Source organism: Falco naumanni, chromosome Z (genome assembly GCF_017639655.2).
Source record: "Falco naumanni isolate bFalNau1 chromosome Z, bFalNau1.pat, whole genome shotgun sequence".
NCBI classification, from domain to species: Eukaryota; Metazoa; Chordata; class Aves; order Falconiformes; family Falconidae; genus Falco; species Falco naumanni.
The window spans coordinates 84,963,748-84,978,345 of NC_054080.1; the positions used below are offsets into that span (position 1 = coordinate 84,963,748).

The 14,598-nt window shown below is 42.4% G+C and overlaps 1 protein-coding gene across 1 annotated transcript in view; it reads right to left on the minus strand.

Moving 5' to 3' along the window:
* Nucleotides 1-14,583, minus strand: part of MBD2 (methyl-CpG binding domain protein 2) — a 40,511-nt gene extending 25,928 nt beyond the window's left edge. Inside the window, exons 1-2 of the mRNA XM_040579280.1 lie at nt 14,193-14,583; nt 1,692-1,851 (exon numbers count right to left, since the gene is read on the minus strand). Coding sequence (XP_040435214.1) covers nt 1,692-1,851; nt 14,193-14,305 — 273 coding nt within the window. The 5' untranslated portion in view covers nt 14,306-14,583. The remainder of the gene's footprint in view (nt 1-1,691; nt 1,852-14,192) is intronic.
* Nucleotides 14,584-14,598: the final 15 nt, after the last annotated feature.

Below are 14,598 nucleotides of genomic sequence, written 5' to 3' on the forward strand. Positions count from 1 at the left end.
AGCCAGGTAGCATTAGCATGTCAGTCTTGACATTGAGTTGTAATCTGCTCCAATTACACGAGAATCTCAAAAGTTACAAGTATGGCAAGACAGCATTTCCATCCACCAGCTACATAAATCTAACTGCCTAGACACGTCCCAGTAAGAAGACTGAAGTGTATTTTGATGTTCCCTCTTGAAACATATGAGAAGCCAAAGGATTTAGAAACATTTGTGGTAAATTGTTTGCACAAAACCAAACAACCTATAAAACAGGAGCAAGTTTATACACAAACTTGTCTATGCAAGTCTGTCTTTTATGGCCCCCCAGCAGCACAGCTGCAAGGTGGACTGGAAGACAACTCCAACCAAACTCTTTCCGTGTCTTGTGGAAAAAAAAAAAAAACAAACTCCAGGAAAATGTTTAATTTTTAACTATCACAGGAATACCGCAGAAATTCCTGAAAGCTCATGAGTTACAGATTCAGTCACTTAAGAAATAATGTTATTTACCCCCCCAAAAAAAAACCCACCCCAAAAAAAACCCTTTCCTAATTTTGTATATAACAGAGCTACTGTCAGCAACATTCAAGTAATCTCAGATCACAGGAATACAAAGTAAGCACGGACTCATCTAGATTTTATATACCAAATTTTCTAGTTTCTGCTCATGCAAAAAGCATAATCAAAACCTTTCCTTGGACTACCCCTAATTGTTAAATTATTTGAAAGCCTCATGTCTGTGGTAAGAAAATAGTAAATAATTTGAACACATGCTTTAAATAAAAAGAAACCAGCATGAAATGTGTGGTTCACGCATTACAAATGGCAGATGACAAAAACACATCAGTGCACAAGACATACCTGTAACTTATTAGGTCATTTCATACACTACTGTAAGTTAAGAAATCCTAAAAAATAGAATACTTTAAAAAGAAAACATTGCAGGTTGTTACAGAACTCCTTTCAAACTGTCATATAAGGTTTCTAAAGTTTGCCCAGAAACATATTATATCTGAGAGTCGGCTAAACTGACTTGTCATCCTCCTATGTGCTACATCACTTATTTCACTCCTGTATGCTTCAGCCTTTTATTTTTAATCTGTTATACACATTTTCTTCAGTATTCAAAAGGATACATTGTTGTTTAAAAATAAATAGACAATAAGAGAACAATCAGAGCAATTGAGAAAGGCCCAATCTTAAACAGAAAAACACCCGGCCTTGTTAAGCCACATAGCTGTACACAGCCATCCAGACTTGTACAGATAAACGCGTTTGCCTCAGAAACAAGCTTCCTGGCACATACTGCACACATTAAAAATGTGAACTATTTCATCTCAGAACAGGAAGATGAACATAACAATTTGAAGCCTTGCACAGGAGAATCTCTTGGCGTCAACAGTCCTAACTTTTCCCATTTAGAAGAACATCATTCAGGTAGATGACTAGCACTGAGGTTCTTAGTTCCAAGCCAACTCCTGAATTACTCAAACTTTTGATTCATACTTAACCTCACCTTGGTATTTTTCTCGGTAGTAGCAGAGTATTCCTTCTATTTACAGTTACATCTCTACCACTACTAAAAATTAAACATACACGTACATCTTAGAAGCAGACTGCTTTAAGCAGAAAAAAAAAATAAATTGCTAAATGAACTACAGGAAAGGAAATTCTTAGGATATCCTTAAACACAGTATTTACTAACAAACCTTATTTTGATTGAGAGAATCATTCCTTAGTCTCTGTTTGTTCTTCTGCAATTTACTGGGCATCATCTTTCCCGTTCTGAAGTCAAAACTGCTGAGATCAACAGTGTTTCCCAGGTATCTTGCCAACTGAGGCTTGCTTCTGAACTTCTTACCACTTGGACTAAAAAGAAGAAAACACTTTAGTATGTTTTGTTGTACAAGAGGATACAACCTTGACTTCTTATAACAGGTTCTATACCTTGTTAAATATCTAAAAAGTTTCCATTATCTTTATTCCATGTGGCACACTCATTGCTGTGTCGGTTAGTGACAGCATACCTGTCCAAGCTCTGCATATCCGCTCCCGTCCTTGGCACAGCGTTTGATTTATATGTCAGGCTGTGGGGCACTAGGATACACTACACCTTGGGAAGCTGGCCTAGCAGTACAGCTAAACCAAACTCCAGCCTAAGCAGCACAAATGTCAGACTGTGGCCAAGTGCAGGACCCTCTCTGCACAAATGTAAAGCCCACATGCGAGGTCCCAATGGATGGCTAGCTAAGGCCAACCTCGACTCAACAGCAACCCTTCCCAGCTATCAAACAGCAAGGCGTTAAACAGCTGCGCAGGACTAGGAGCGGAGGTGATGTGACATCTTATTGCTATTCAGTCACTACGGCTGGTGAGCAAAGCCAGGGAAGTAACCGAGCGACAAGCAAGCAAGCAGCAAGCAAGATGATGCAGAATATGAAACAGGTCCAAAGCTGCCATTGTGCATATAGATCTCACCATAACAATGAAATCATATGGAAGTGGTAGGGAAGTTATTTAAATCATCTTCATTTGGAATTACGGAATTATTTCTACCCTAAAGTCCCAGCTGATGTTTCTGAGTAACATCAACAAACATCCCATTTCCCATAAGAAAGTGCTACATCTACCAGTCTTTAAATCACAGAACCTTCTATCCTCTCAACTCTACCTCATTTTCAAGCATTCCGAACACAGTCACGTACATCACGCACACTGCCTGTGCTAAATACACATTTTATCCATGTGTATTTTCACCGACTTCACTGGACACTTGCTAACTAGTCTGCATGCCCTGTCTGCAAGGCATTGCTAAGAAGCACCTTACTGACAAGACGCTACATAATTCATTTCACGGTAAGGGCCAATGGTGTGCTGTCCCCAGACTTACAAGCTCAGCAGAAAATCAAGCATCAAGAACTGCTCTGTAAAACTCAAACTACAACACCAGTTTTCAATAGCGACTCAGTAGAGAGAGCTGCGAAAATGGCTTAACACCCCTCATGTGATGTCAACAGTCCCTTGGTTCTATCGCAAATCCCGACCTAATGAATCAAGCCAAGTGTCAAAATCCTCCCAACTACTGAAACCAAAAAGCTTAACTGAGCTCAGAGAATTTTCACGCTACTTCCTTTCTGCAGAAAACTACTGAAGATTTTTTTGTCTTCTTCACTTTTCAAAGGGGGGGGGTGGGGGGGGGTGGGGGGGGGTGGGGTTTGGGTCTTTTGGGTTTGGTTTGGTTTGTTTTGTTTTTTAAACTTCAAAATGCCTTGAGGCAAGAACTTCCCCAGTGAAAAATATGTACTGAATTCTGGGAAAACATAGCTAATGAAGCCAAACATTTTTCAAAGTCATTAAAATGAATCCAGAAATATGGAAAGACATAATTAACAACCGGTAAAGAGTGGGAGAAAAAGACTTAAAACAGATCACAATCTGAAGCTAACCTCCTCGAGGATGGGTGTGGGAGGGAAAAAAAACCAAAACACCCCACCACACATATGGACACCCACACCCCACGACAAACCTCTTTTCTACTTCTCATAAACCAAGAATTGAAGCTGTGCTATAAACCAAACTAAACAAAACACCTGTTTTATTTCAGATAGTGCAGATTAACACCCTGGCTTGTTAACAGTAGAAAAAATTCTGTGCTGAAGGTCAGAGACAGAGAAAGGTTTTTGTGGGGCAAGGAAGTTTGCTATTAAAATAATCTGACCCATTGCCTTTCACTCCTATTCAAGCACCTGTAAGAAAAGATCAGGATAAAACCCTGACAAGAATTGCTGGCAGCCTAGCTAAACATCCCGGTTTCCCAACAGACTGGAAGGGCTGAATTTACTGAATAAAGCCTCCTGTTACGAATTGCTTTCCCAATGAACATAAAACACTGAATGAAAAGGAGAAAACAATGACTATAAGCAAACCCTGAAGCTGGTGTTAGTGTTCTATTTTTTTTTTTTTTTTAAATTAAAACCTGTACACACAGTCATTTTAGCTCATAACTAAGTAACTACTAAAAGCACATAGAAATTTGCCATCCTGCATCTTCTTCTATTATATCCTAATTTTGGTACCAAAGATGAAACATGCTTTCATTTTTCCCATATCACCACCTTCTGTTGTTGTGTAAGAAGCTAACAGACTCTGTCGTCAATACAGCACTCTTTTTACTAGCTTTCCTCTTCAGATTCCTTGGACATAAATGCTTCACATACACCTCAAAGAAATTCAGAATTTCAGCAGTGAGCTGTTATCAGCCTAGCTTCACTAAAAATTCTTCCTGTAGAACTCTGAAAACAGATTTCACAAATAAAAGCGAATTTTATAAATGCATCCAACACTTATTTACAAATCTAACGTTTCACAGGTCTTGTTTGGTTGGTTGGTTTGTTCAGTCATCCAAAAGCAAATCAAAGTATATGATCCAATATTCCATACTGGCATCTGCACAGATCATCAGTAAGGCGGTATTAAAGGCTATTCCAAACCACAGCACAAAATCTACCACCTAAGTTAACAGTGACACTCTTGGCAGGGACAGACTGCAATCCATTAGCAAAATATCTAGATTCACTTTAATCTCAGTGTTAAGAAAAACTGCCTTTTTGTGCTGAGATTAAAAAACAAAAATATGCCAATTAAAAATTAATCCAAGACAAAAAAGAAGCAACTGAAAATGGGCATTTTTTTTATCCTGTTCCATAGCTTTTGGTTCTGTGTTTTCCCACACCAGTGTGAGGGATGATAGACTTGTTCTGTCTGTCCTTGACCTGACATAACAAGAGCAAACAAAAAGGCAGGCAGAGAGCAATCTGCCCGCCTTAGCTTTGGTTGCCACTTCAGTCAAGTACTTATTGTGGACTTTTTTTACATTTCCCATATTCCACCATTCATTCTCATTGTCCTACTCCTTCCCCAGATGTTGCTGCCTCCAGTCAGCAATCAGTGACCACAGCAGCTCCCTGTCTCTGCAGAAGTATGTTACTCCTTTGCATCCCACTACATTCATATTGTCAATCCATCTTTTCCTTCCAAGTTGTGAACCACCCAGCTGCGCTCTCGGAGAAAAAACAGGAATTGTTTTTCTTAGTCCTTAAATGCATAGTTTTCCGTTCCTTATTATTTTCACCCTAAATCATGCCCTTATCTTTAAAGTCATTCAATTTCTCCTGATTATTTTCTGATTCTCACTTGTTCTGATGATGTCCCAGGTATGAAATTTGCTCACGATGTATACACAGGACACATCATTTGTGCATCCAAGATACTAAGAACAGACTGGTTCCAAGAACTCCACAAGTAGCTTACAACACCCAAGAAGCCCTTGTTTTACCATAAGGTACTGTTGTCTCCTCTTCACCCCATACCTTAACCATTATACAAAACCTGTAGTATTCTCCGTTCTCCAGCTTCAAGGAAATCTAATGACAAACTATTGAAAGTGAAGTTCACTGAAGTCCAACAGACTGAGTAGCATTCCTTTTGCTTACTGCAAAACATTATTTCAGCACAAACTCTAAAACCTAGTTAATTCTGCTATGAAACTACATTTCATTTGATTCCATATTTCACAAAAGCCCCTATCCTTAATTGTTCTTCATTTCAGAGTTTCAACAAGTTCGTACGATGTCAAAACACTGGAGAAAGTACATGCTTTGTAAGCCTTCTGGTTCAGCCTTGGTAGCTGGCAAACAAAATACCCACCAGCCTTCTGTTCAGTTTCAAGGCTGCAATTTTTTCTAATGTCATCCAGACTCGTTGTTTCATATGTCAGACCGTCATCCTGTTCTAAAAGGGTGATGAATACATGAGCTGGAAGGATTTGAATAAACTCAAAACTGTATTTCCACCCCACTTATATTAGTTTTCACATATATTCATTTTTTCACTAACACTCTTGGAGCTGTTACCATTTTCTACTTCGAAAGTGCAGGCTGTCAAACCACTAAAGTAATGCCTTCATTTCTGAATTATTCCCAGATTATCTTCGGTCTCCAACGTGCTCCTGCTGCAAAGCTTTCTCTTACCTGCAGAGAAAGCTCCATGAGGTAAAAGTCAAATAAAAGGCCTATTTGCAGAGGCTTTATTTGAGCATCTATTAAATAATTAGTATGCACTAATGGAAAAGAGTGAGGTTATAGAACCTGTTTAAAACACTATGTCTACATAAAAGCCTGCTACTTACATATCTTGGTTGAAACTAAGAAACAGCATATTTTCCCCCCCCCCTAAAGTTGTTAAAACCAAGTTTGAGTTCAAACTTAGTTTTGAGTAGAACAGAAAGGCAGAAGGAGAGGTATGAAGCTTTCTTCTCTCTGAGAAGGTTCTCTGGATGATGTGACAGCAAAGCCTCTGGTCCGACTAAATTGCAGCGTGCCCCAGCATTGAGACAATTTAGAATTGCAAGATCAATGTGAGATTACACAGCAAGATCTCCACATAGATTTTCAACAATAAGATTGTTGTAAGATTTTTATTTTTATAAGCACTAACCAAAAAAGTTACAAATATTTAGTCTTATCTAAAGACAGTAAACTTTCTATAGGCTTTTAAAATTTTTATTAGCTTTCAGTAGAAGTTTCAGGGTGGGGGGATCCATCAGAGATATTATATTTAGTGCACCTGAGAGACTTAGTTCTACATGTGTATCAGCACTTAAAACTTTATCCTGTCAAATTAAACACTGTACCATGTTTATTAACACAACCAATTAACAAAAACCAGCACTCCTCAAAAGAGGTGATGCGCAACAACCTCTGAAAACTATTATTTCAATGACACTATCAAGGCTTAAATCGCTTTATACAAGATTAAATGAAGAACACAACCCTTCACCTCTAGCTATGTGCTTGTGCAAATTCACATATATACAAAATGAAGTTCGTAGTAGGCTGAGGATGATTATGTCATGTAACGAACTTGCAAGGAACGTTATTTAAAAAGACACTTTCCAGATCTTTCCTGTGAAGCAGCAGAGCAAGCTGATTAACATACAAGGAAGTTACCTTGAATTTTATCATACAGTAAAACCTACTTGATACTAGCCTATCTGGCCCCCTCCCCAGTTCAAAACGCGCAGCAAGTTTACAGGCAAAATAGTAGTGTGGCTTACTAACACAATAACCTTGTTGGCAGACATTTCTGGGTTTGGTTGCTTTCAAAAAAACGTTGGCAAGCTATCTTCTTTTTCTTTGTTTATGTTGAGCTTTTGCTTGCTGGCCTTCCCCATCAAACAGATTTTAGAGGAAAATTTCAACCATAGCAAGCTAGATGCTCCAACAGCAGATGATAACAGGGAAAACATGCTGTCTCCACCCAAGTTTAAAATGTCTTGCTTTTCAAAGCAGCTCTAGCTTTACAGTTTTGCAGCAGTGGCTAAAATGATAAGAAACTGAAGAAAGAGAAAGCGTGATTTCGTGGTTATTAAAACTACAATTCATTCACTTAAGTTAGTGTTTACACCTCTACTTCAGCACTGCAGGGTCAGTCTAAACAAATCAGTTGTGCCACCCACCCCAAGGTGGCCAACAGTTGCACAGATCCTGGTTTCTCGGATCGCACCTGGCAGGCTGTAGTCTGACCTAGGGGAAGGCTGAACTGCCACACACCCATGAGCGGGAACAAAAATGCTGAACACTTTTGAAAAGGCAGAGCAGATTAAAGACATCTTCATTTGGCTACCTAGGCAAAGGATTTCTACCAGTCAATCCCCTCCATAGGTTGGGAATGAAGCCCAGGAAGGCAGGGAGGTTGAAAATATATTTGAGCATTTCACAGTGTAATAGTAAATACAACCACAGAAATTCCACAATAAAATTAGTTGTTTGATCTTATGTTCAGGGGAACCTAACATTGGACAGCTGCTGACAAAACCTCCTAGGTGACCTATAAGGGAACATGACAGATTTCTTCAGGATATCAAAACTGCTCTGCAATTGTTCGAGATCTCTTCCCTCAAAGATTCTTCTGCAAATACTCAAACACAAGCTCTAAGACGTTTGAAGATTCAGTGAAGAAATCACTGCATGAGTGGCATAACATAATACATTTTCATGTGTTCAAAGGAGTTCAGCATTTGGTATCTAATTTCACTTGCAAAAATTCAATTTTTACACAATACTACTTGCGGTTTATACTACCACACTAAATCACCAACAACAATTGACACCAACCAACCGTAAAAGGTTAATTTCTAGATTGTCATTTACTCTTCCATTTACGGAAATATTTTGGATTCATTTATCAGAATCTATTTCTGTTTCCTAAACAACCTGACCAGCTCCTTTGCTGGGACAGAGGACTGATTCATTGTGCCCTTGTAAAATGAAGTCAGTTACTACTGTGACTTTGTAATAATCATTATTATCATTCAGCACAGGGACAAATTCACCCTATAAAGAAAACAGATTGATTTTACATACTAAGACCCTATTAGGCAGCATGGTTAAACCAGCATGCCAGATGCTGCCCTGAACTGAAGTAGGGGAGATTGTTACCATGCTTTTTCAGAATCAGTGCAGGTAATTGAGCCATGGAGATAAAAAATAACACCTGTTCCACTTAAAACTTCCTTTTTACGTTCTCCTTCCAACAGGCAAAACAAAAGGCAGCCAAAATACTCAAACTAAAAGCAAATGGTGGTAAGAGAAAACCCACCCAAGAAAACCTGGGCTAACTTGTTTGTTATTACCATTACCCTTGTATTGGTTTTCACTTAAATTTAGAAAAGCAGTACAGTTTTCAGCAGTGAAGGAGAAATGATGCAGCCATTCAGAAGGGATGAGAATAACAAGATGGCCACAGCAAATTCTCCTCACTGAAGGCCAGCCCCTGAGCTGGGTGCACTGCAGAAAAAAGAAAGAATAGGAGCAGCACTAAGAGATTAACATGCAGCTAATGGCAGCAGGTTTTTTTCTTGCACAGAAGGTGAAGTACAATCTCAAAACGTAGACCTCACTATCAGGACTTTTTCTATGCTCTAATTACCTTTGGAAACAAAAAATCAGCAAGCTTATGTATAACATAAGCACAACTCAGCATCACTCAGGAAGTCATGACTTGCTCGCTTTCAAAGACACAGTAAAGGTCTCCCAGAAAAAAAAAAATAATTAAAAAAAAAAGAGCAAGGGGGGTACCAAAAAAAAAAAAAAAAAGGCAGCACAGAATTAACCTAATCCTACTGTCACTGGAAGCTCTCCTGCATTTATCTTACTGTCAAACCACAAAACAAACTTCAAAAGGATGTCTGTTTGCCCTATGGGTAGACCTATACTGGAAAAGCTTTTGTAGTTAAACTTAACAGTCTATTAGAATCCAGTGAACATGGCGTCAACTACTTGGCTTTTTTAATCTTGACTAGAAAAAAAGTAGAGTAGTTCTCCGTTGCTTTTTTCCCACGAAGAACAAATGCATCAAAACAGAATATTAACTTGCTGCTGCTGTGAAAGAAGTAATTTCATGCCAGAGTTTAAGAAACATTTTTCAACAGGTAAACGCTCTAGTGGGTTATATACACTAAAGGGATTTTACCACCAAAAAGAAGGGGTAAAGAAAACAATAGCTGAGATACCCGTGTTCAAAGTTCCTAGTTTACTCAGACTTTTGCAGGACTTTGGAAGCATGACTGAGTCTTTTGGCAGGACAGCAGCACCCCCTACCTCATCATATGCTGAAGAAATAATACTTTAAAAAAAATTATGATGCCAATTTTGTACAGTATTAGGGCTTACACAAATAGTAGGGGAGTCACTTCAAAGAGGCTCTTTGTACAGGTACAGTTTCTCAGAAAACTTTGATTACAATGAAACAACAGTTAGGACAAAGTGGAGACATGGATCACAAGCACAGCATACTGACTTAAAAATCAGATGTATAGCTTTAAATGTAATTTCCTGTCGGTAAACAAAGTGAAAGAATACTCTCAGATTATCACTCTGCAGATATGGGGAAGACATTGGACTTTGCAGCAAAGACAGACAAGTCACTCAGAATGAGGACTTACTATTCATGAGGATCAACAAAAATTGCCTTTCAGCTCGCCTTTGCTGTAAGTTGAGCGCTCACTAAATTTACAGTATGGACAAGATGGTCATTAAGAGAACTCCTGCCTTCTTTAAACTAGAAAAGGTCACGTATATTCCTGGGAGCTGCTACGTATCTCAAACTGATTCAAAAGAACACTGTTTCGTTTTGGCACCATTGTAATCTTCTTGATTTTAATCCGTATCATTGTCGCTCTGAATAGCCATTGCTCTTGAGACAGAACATATGTATTTATGACAGTACATGCTCAAGCTACAGGCACTGCACATCAAACAGATTGCCAGTAAAACCCTCTGGGAAGTTACCTGATGTGTGGATTAAGGTCTCATCCAAGTATTTATTCTGAGAATGTTGTGCTGGTATTTGCATTTGTCCTATGTTCAGTATCATGATTTTTAATGCACTATTCCCTAGTTCAAACAAGTTTATGTCACTAAATATAGTGATTATTTCCTCCCCTAAACTCAGCTCCAGAATAATTAATTTTTCTCCATCACAATTAACAAGGATTCTGCAAGCCAAGCCAGACCTCTGGTGTCACCTGCGCAAGCCTACTATCCTCAAAGTAAGACACACACAGAAATCTATTTCTTCTGACTGTCTGTATAAAATTAAGCAACCAGAAGTTTAAGCCAATTATTCTGAAGACATATAAACTTAAAATGCAATGTACTTTTTTGTCATTGTCCTAAAGTTGCCAAAAAAGTGTGGCATTATTCTTTAAACGGTCATGCCAAACCCTGACTCTGCAGGCTTTTAAGGAATATTAGTCTGTATAAGGCACACAAACCAAAACCCGCTTTGTACCCAACTACGTATTTTAACAACGTAGCATTTGTTAACATTTTTTCCCTTTTTTTTTTTTTTTCTTCCAGCAGAACTAGAGTGACATAACTCCTTTGAATGTAATCGGCCTGCTCTACTTACTGGATCAAAACAGATTTTCATTTGTTTTAAATATAGCAGTGCTGAAATCTGCCTCATAGCTATAACAGAATGAAAAGGGGGGGAAGAAAGATAAATTTCCTATGCCAGTCCTGCCTGCAGCCACAAAATTTTTTTTTTTACTTGTTTTACTTTGGTTGTGCAGAAGTAGTCCTGTTGCTGAACAGAAGTTATTCCTCTAGATATAAATGACTACTTATTTTTCCAAACCTGTAATCATAGTGAAACCAACAAACTCTAAGCTATGAGTTGCCTGGTAAGTTCTGAGTTTCAATTTTGCGGTTGTTTGGCAGATGATCTGCATCACTGCTAACCATGCTGGAAGGCGTCCTAAAATTTGAAACGTTTATTCCTACCACTTTCCCACATTAAAAAGACAGAATTCTAGAGTCAGTGATGAGCAGATTACAGTCTTGCATCTTCAACAAAAACTGTGTTAAAGAGTTTCTTAACAGGGTTTCGGGCAACAGCAGCGGCAAAATGTGAAGGATGAAGGCTCAGATCATTACACAGAAGGGGCTAACCTCAAAAGCTGTGTTTTGATCTAGTACAGTATACATGAAGTATTTCTACCACACCCCTCTTTTAATAGCTTTTTAATGATAATCATGAAGGTCAGAAAACTCATGGATATATGTGAAGGGGGGCAAAAAACACCCTACCAGAAACTATGCTGGATCACATCTTCCTAAAGCATGATATGTTTAAATACCATAAAGCTGTCCTGAAACAAGTGAGTTTCAAAATGCAAATAAGGTAGATTGCAACATGTATTAATCTTGCAAAAGTTGTTCTTAATTACCATTATTATTATTTAGACCATCACAGTAAATTAAGCTTTGTCCAATGCCTTTTGGCATTTTTTTCTAGCCTTAAGAAATCATAAAAAACCATAAACCTCAGGGTTTTAGTCAGTTAACTATGGCACTTTAATGAATTTAATGAGGTTACATACCATTCTTTGCAAAGCCAAAACTAAAACCTGGAAATACTAGAACTTGCTGCATTCTCCCCTATGTTTTCATAGTTTAACTAAGGATCTGTATTATATAAAACACCAACACCCCTACATTCTGATGGGACAAACACGCGGCTAAACTCAAGTGTTTTTAAAACAGACCATTCTGAGCAAATAGCTGAAGTTACTTGGACCTTCTACATTAAACATATTCCAACACAGTCAGCAGTGACTGTCTGGCTTGAGAAAAGTCTGGCATTTAATTCTGGAAACAATAATCCTATGCAGACAGTTCAGTTTAGCAATCTGCAGAAAAGCAGGACCCATCCAGAAAACAGGATTTAAATTGTAGACTCAAGCGCAATCTTTCAGACAGGCTTCACGAGGCAGCATCGAAGAAAGAAAAGGCAGATGCAAAGAGATAGACGGTGATGCCAGATGCTACCCAATCATCTGCCACAGTATTAGCATACGGTTGGGAGTGCGAGTCAGACAAAGGCGGTAAGACAAAAACAGAACTTGTCTAAAAAAGTTTTCAAGCAGATTTATTCAAAAAGCTCACAAAAAAAGCGCAATGTTCCTCCTCCACATCTAGCGATCCTTTTGTCAGACACCGAATTTTCTTTAGCAGCAGGCACATGATGGGTCAAATGATGCCATATTCAGCACTGACAGAAACCGACTTTTCCATTAGCTGGCACCTGAGAAGGAGCAAGCACAACTTCCCACTCCTCCAGCCAGGCAGCAGAAAGACTGAATCCATTCACTGCTACAAAAGGAGACTGCTAGGCCTGCTCAGAAACAGTGATGTTAGGGAGAAGTTTCAGGTGTGGTTCATCAGATGCACACAGAGCTATAAATAGAGGTGCTGTGGGTAAGAGGTTAGCCGTTGCAGAAGACAGCTTCCTCTGCTGTGCAGCAGGCTGGACTTACAGAAGCATGGCCTAAGAGCAAGACTTCAGAATTTCTTTGATTTCTCCCTAGAGAAAAGAGCTATACTTTCAGCTTCTGAAAGCAAGCAGGAGGGCGAAACAAAATCAGGTTGCTGTTGCTTCTCTTGGGTTTACTATAACCCAGGCAGTAATAATGAGAGCATTTTGCAGCAGCAAGACTTCTCTGATTTTTGCATGCCCTTAACTTTGCTAAAATTTCAGCTGTTGATGCTAATGGTAAGCTTCCTAATTAATTTGGGGCAGGGGGTGGGGTGCACACATCCCGCCTACAAGCTAACTATTTTGGTTGGACCTCTTGGGTACAGACCATGGCAACTCTTAGTTTAAATGCAGGGGGGTGTTCCCTTTAGGCTGACCCCGCTCTTACCGAAAAGTCGGGCTTGGGTGGATTGTGGCAGGCCAGCGTGCAGCACCACCAGCACCCCTCTCCCAAAGGAAAACCGGGCAGGGGGGGCTCCTTGCAAGCCCCACTAGCTCCCCGGCTGCCCAGCTGTCAGCCCCGCAGCCGGCCGGCCCAGCACTGGCAGGGAACTACGGAGCATCACTACCGGCACGGCTGGCTGCCCGGGGCTCCTGCCCACACGGCAGAAGGAGCCCCGGCGGAGGGCGGGGGGGCGGGCCTGGCCGCCAGCCCACTCTGCGGGCGCCTCTCCACGAGCCCCCCCCGCCGCCAGGCGCACGGCCGCCGCAGGCTTCGCCCAGCCGGTCCCCATGGCCGCCGCCGGGGCTGGGCTGCCCGAGGAGAGCCGCCCGTCCGCCCCCTCCGCCGGCACCGCTCGCCTCAGCGCGGCCATGAGGGCCACTCCCCACAGCCGCCCCTGCCAGGCGGGCGGCGCCGGGAGGGCACCGAGCTCGGCCGCCCTGCGGCCCTTGACGGGGAAGCCGTGGCGGGGGGGCACCCTCCTCACAGCCACGGCGGGGGGCACTGGTCTCGGCCCGCTGACACGGGGGAGCCACGACGGGGGGGCACCGGCCCTCTGACAGGCGGGCGGCGGCGGGCGGGAACCGGCCCCGTCCTCCCCCGGCCCCTGACAGGCGGGAGCCGACCGAACCCCTCTGCCGGCCCCGGCGGCGGAGCCGCGGCGGGAGGCGAGCGGCGGCGGCTCTGTGACAGCCCAGCGGCAGGAGGGGACCGGCCCTCTGACAGGCGGGCGGGCACCGGGACCGGCCGCGACCCTCCCCGCCGCCCCTGACAAGGAGGAACCCGGGGAGCAGGTGGCGGGGCCGGGCGGCGCAGCAGCTGGCGCCGGTCCCCACCCGGGGCGGCCCCGTCCCGCCGGTGGAGCGGGCTGTCACGGGCCGGCACGTACCTGAAGTAGTAGACATCGCTCTTGCCGGCGCTGAGGCCCGACTTGCGGATCACCTCTTCCTTCTTCCAGCCCGGGGGCAGCGCGGGGCAGTCCATCCTGCCCTGCTTCTCCATGCACCGGGCGCTGGGCCCGAGGCGGCGGCCGAGGAAGGGGCTTGCCCGACCCCCGGTACTCGCAACAAGAGCTTTATTGTTCCCGGACACGGCCGGGGCCGGGACCCCCTGGCGATGGCGGCCGCGGCGCGCTGTTCGGCGCCAGGAGCGCGAGCTGCGCGCGCAGCCGGCGGAGCTCTCGCCCGGCGCCCGCTTCCGCGGCCGAGCCCCGGAATCCGTGTCAGCGGCCTAGAGGGGCCAGAGCGGCCAACCCCGCCGACCATAGAGAGCGCCGTAGGCGGGACAGAGCGGCA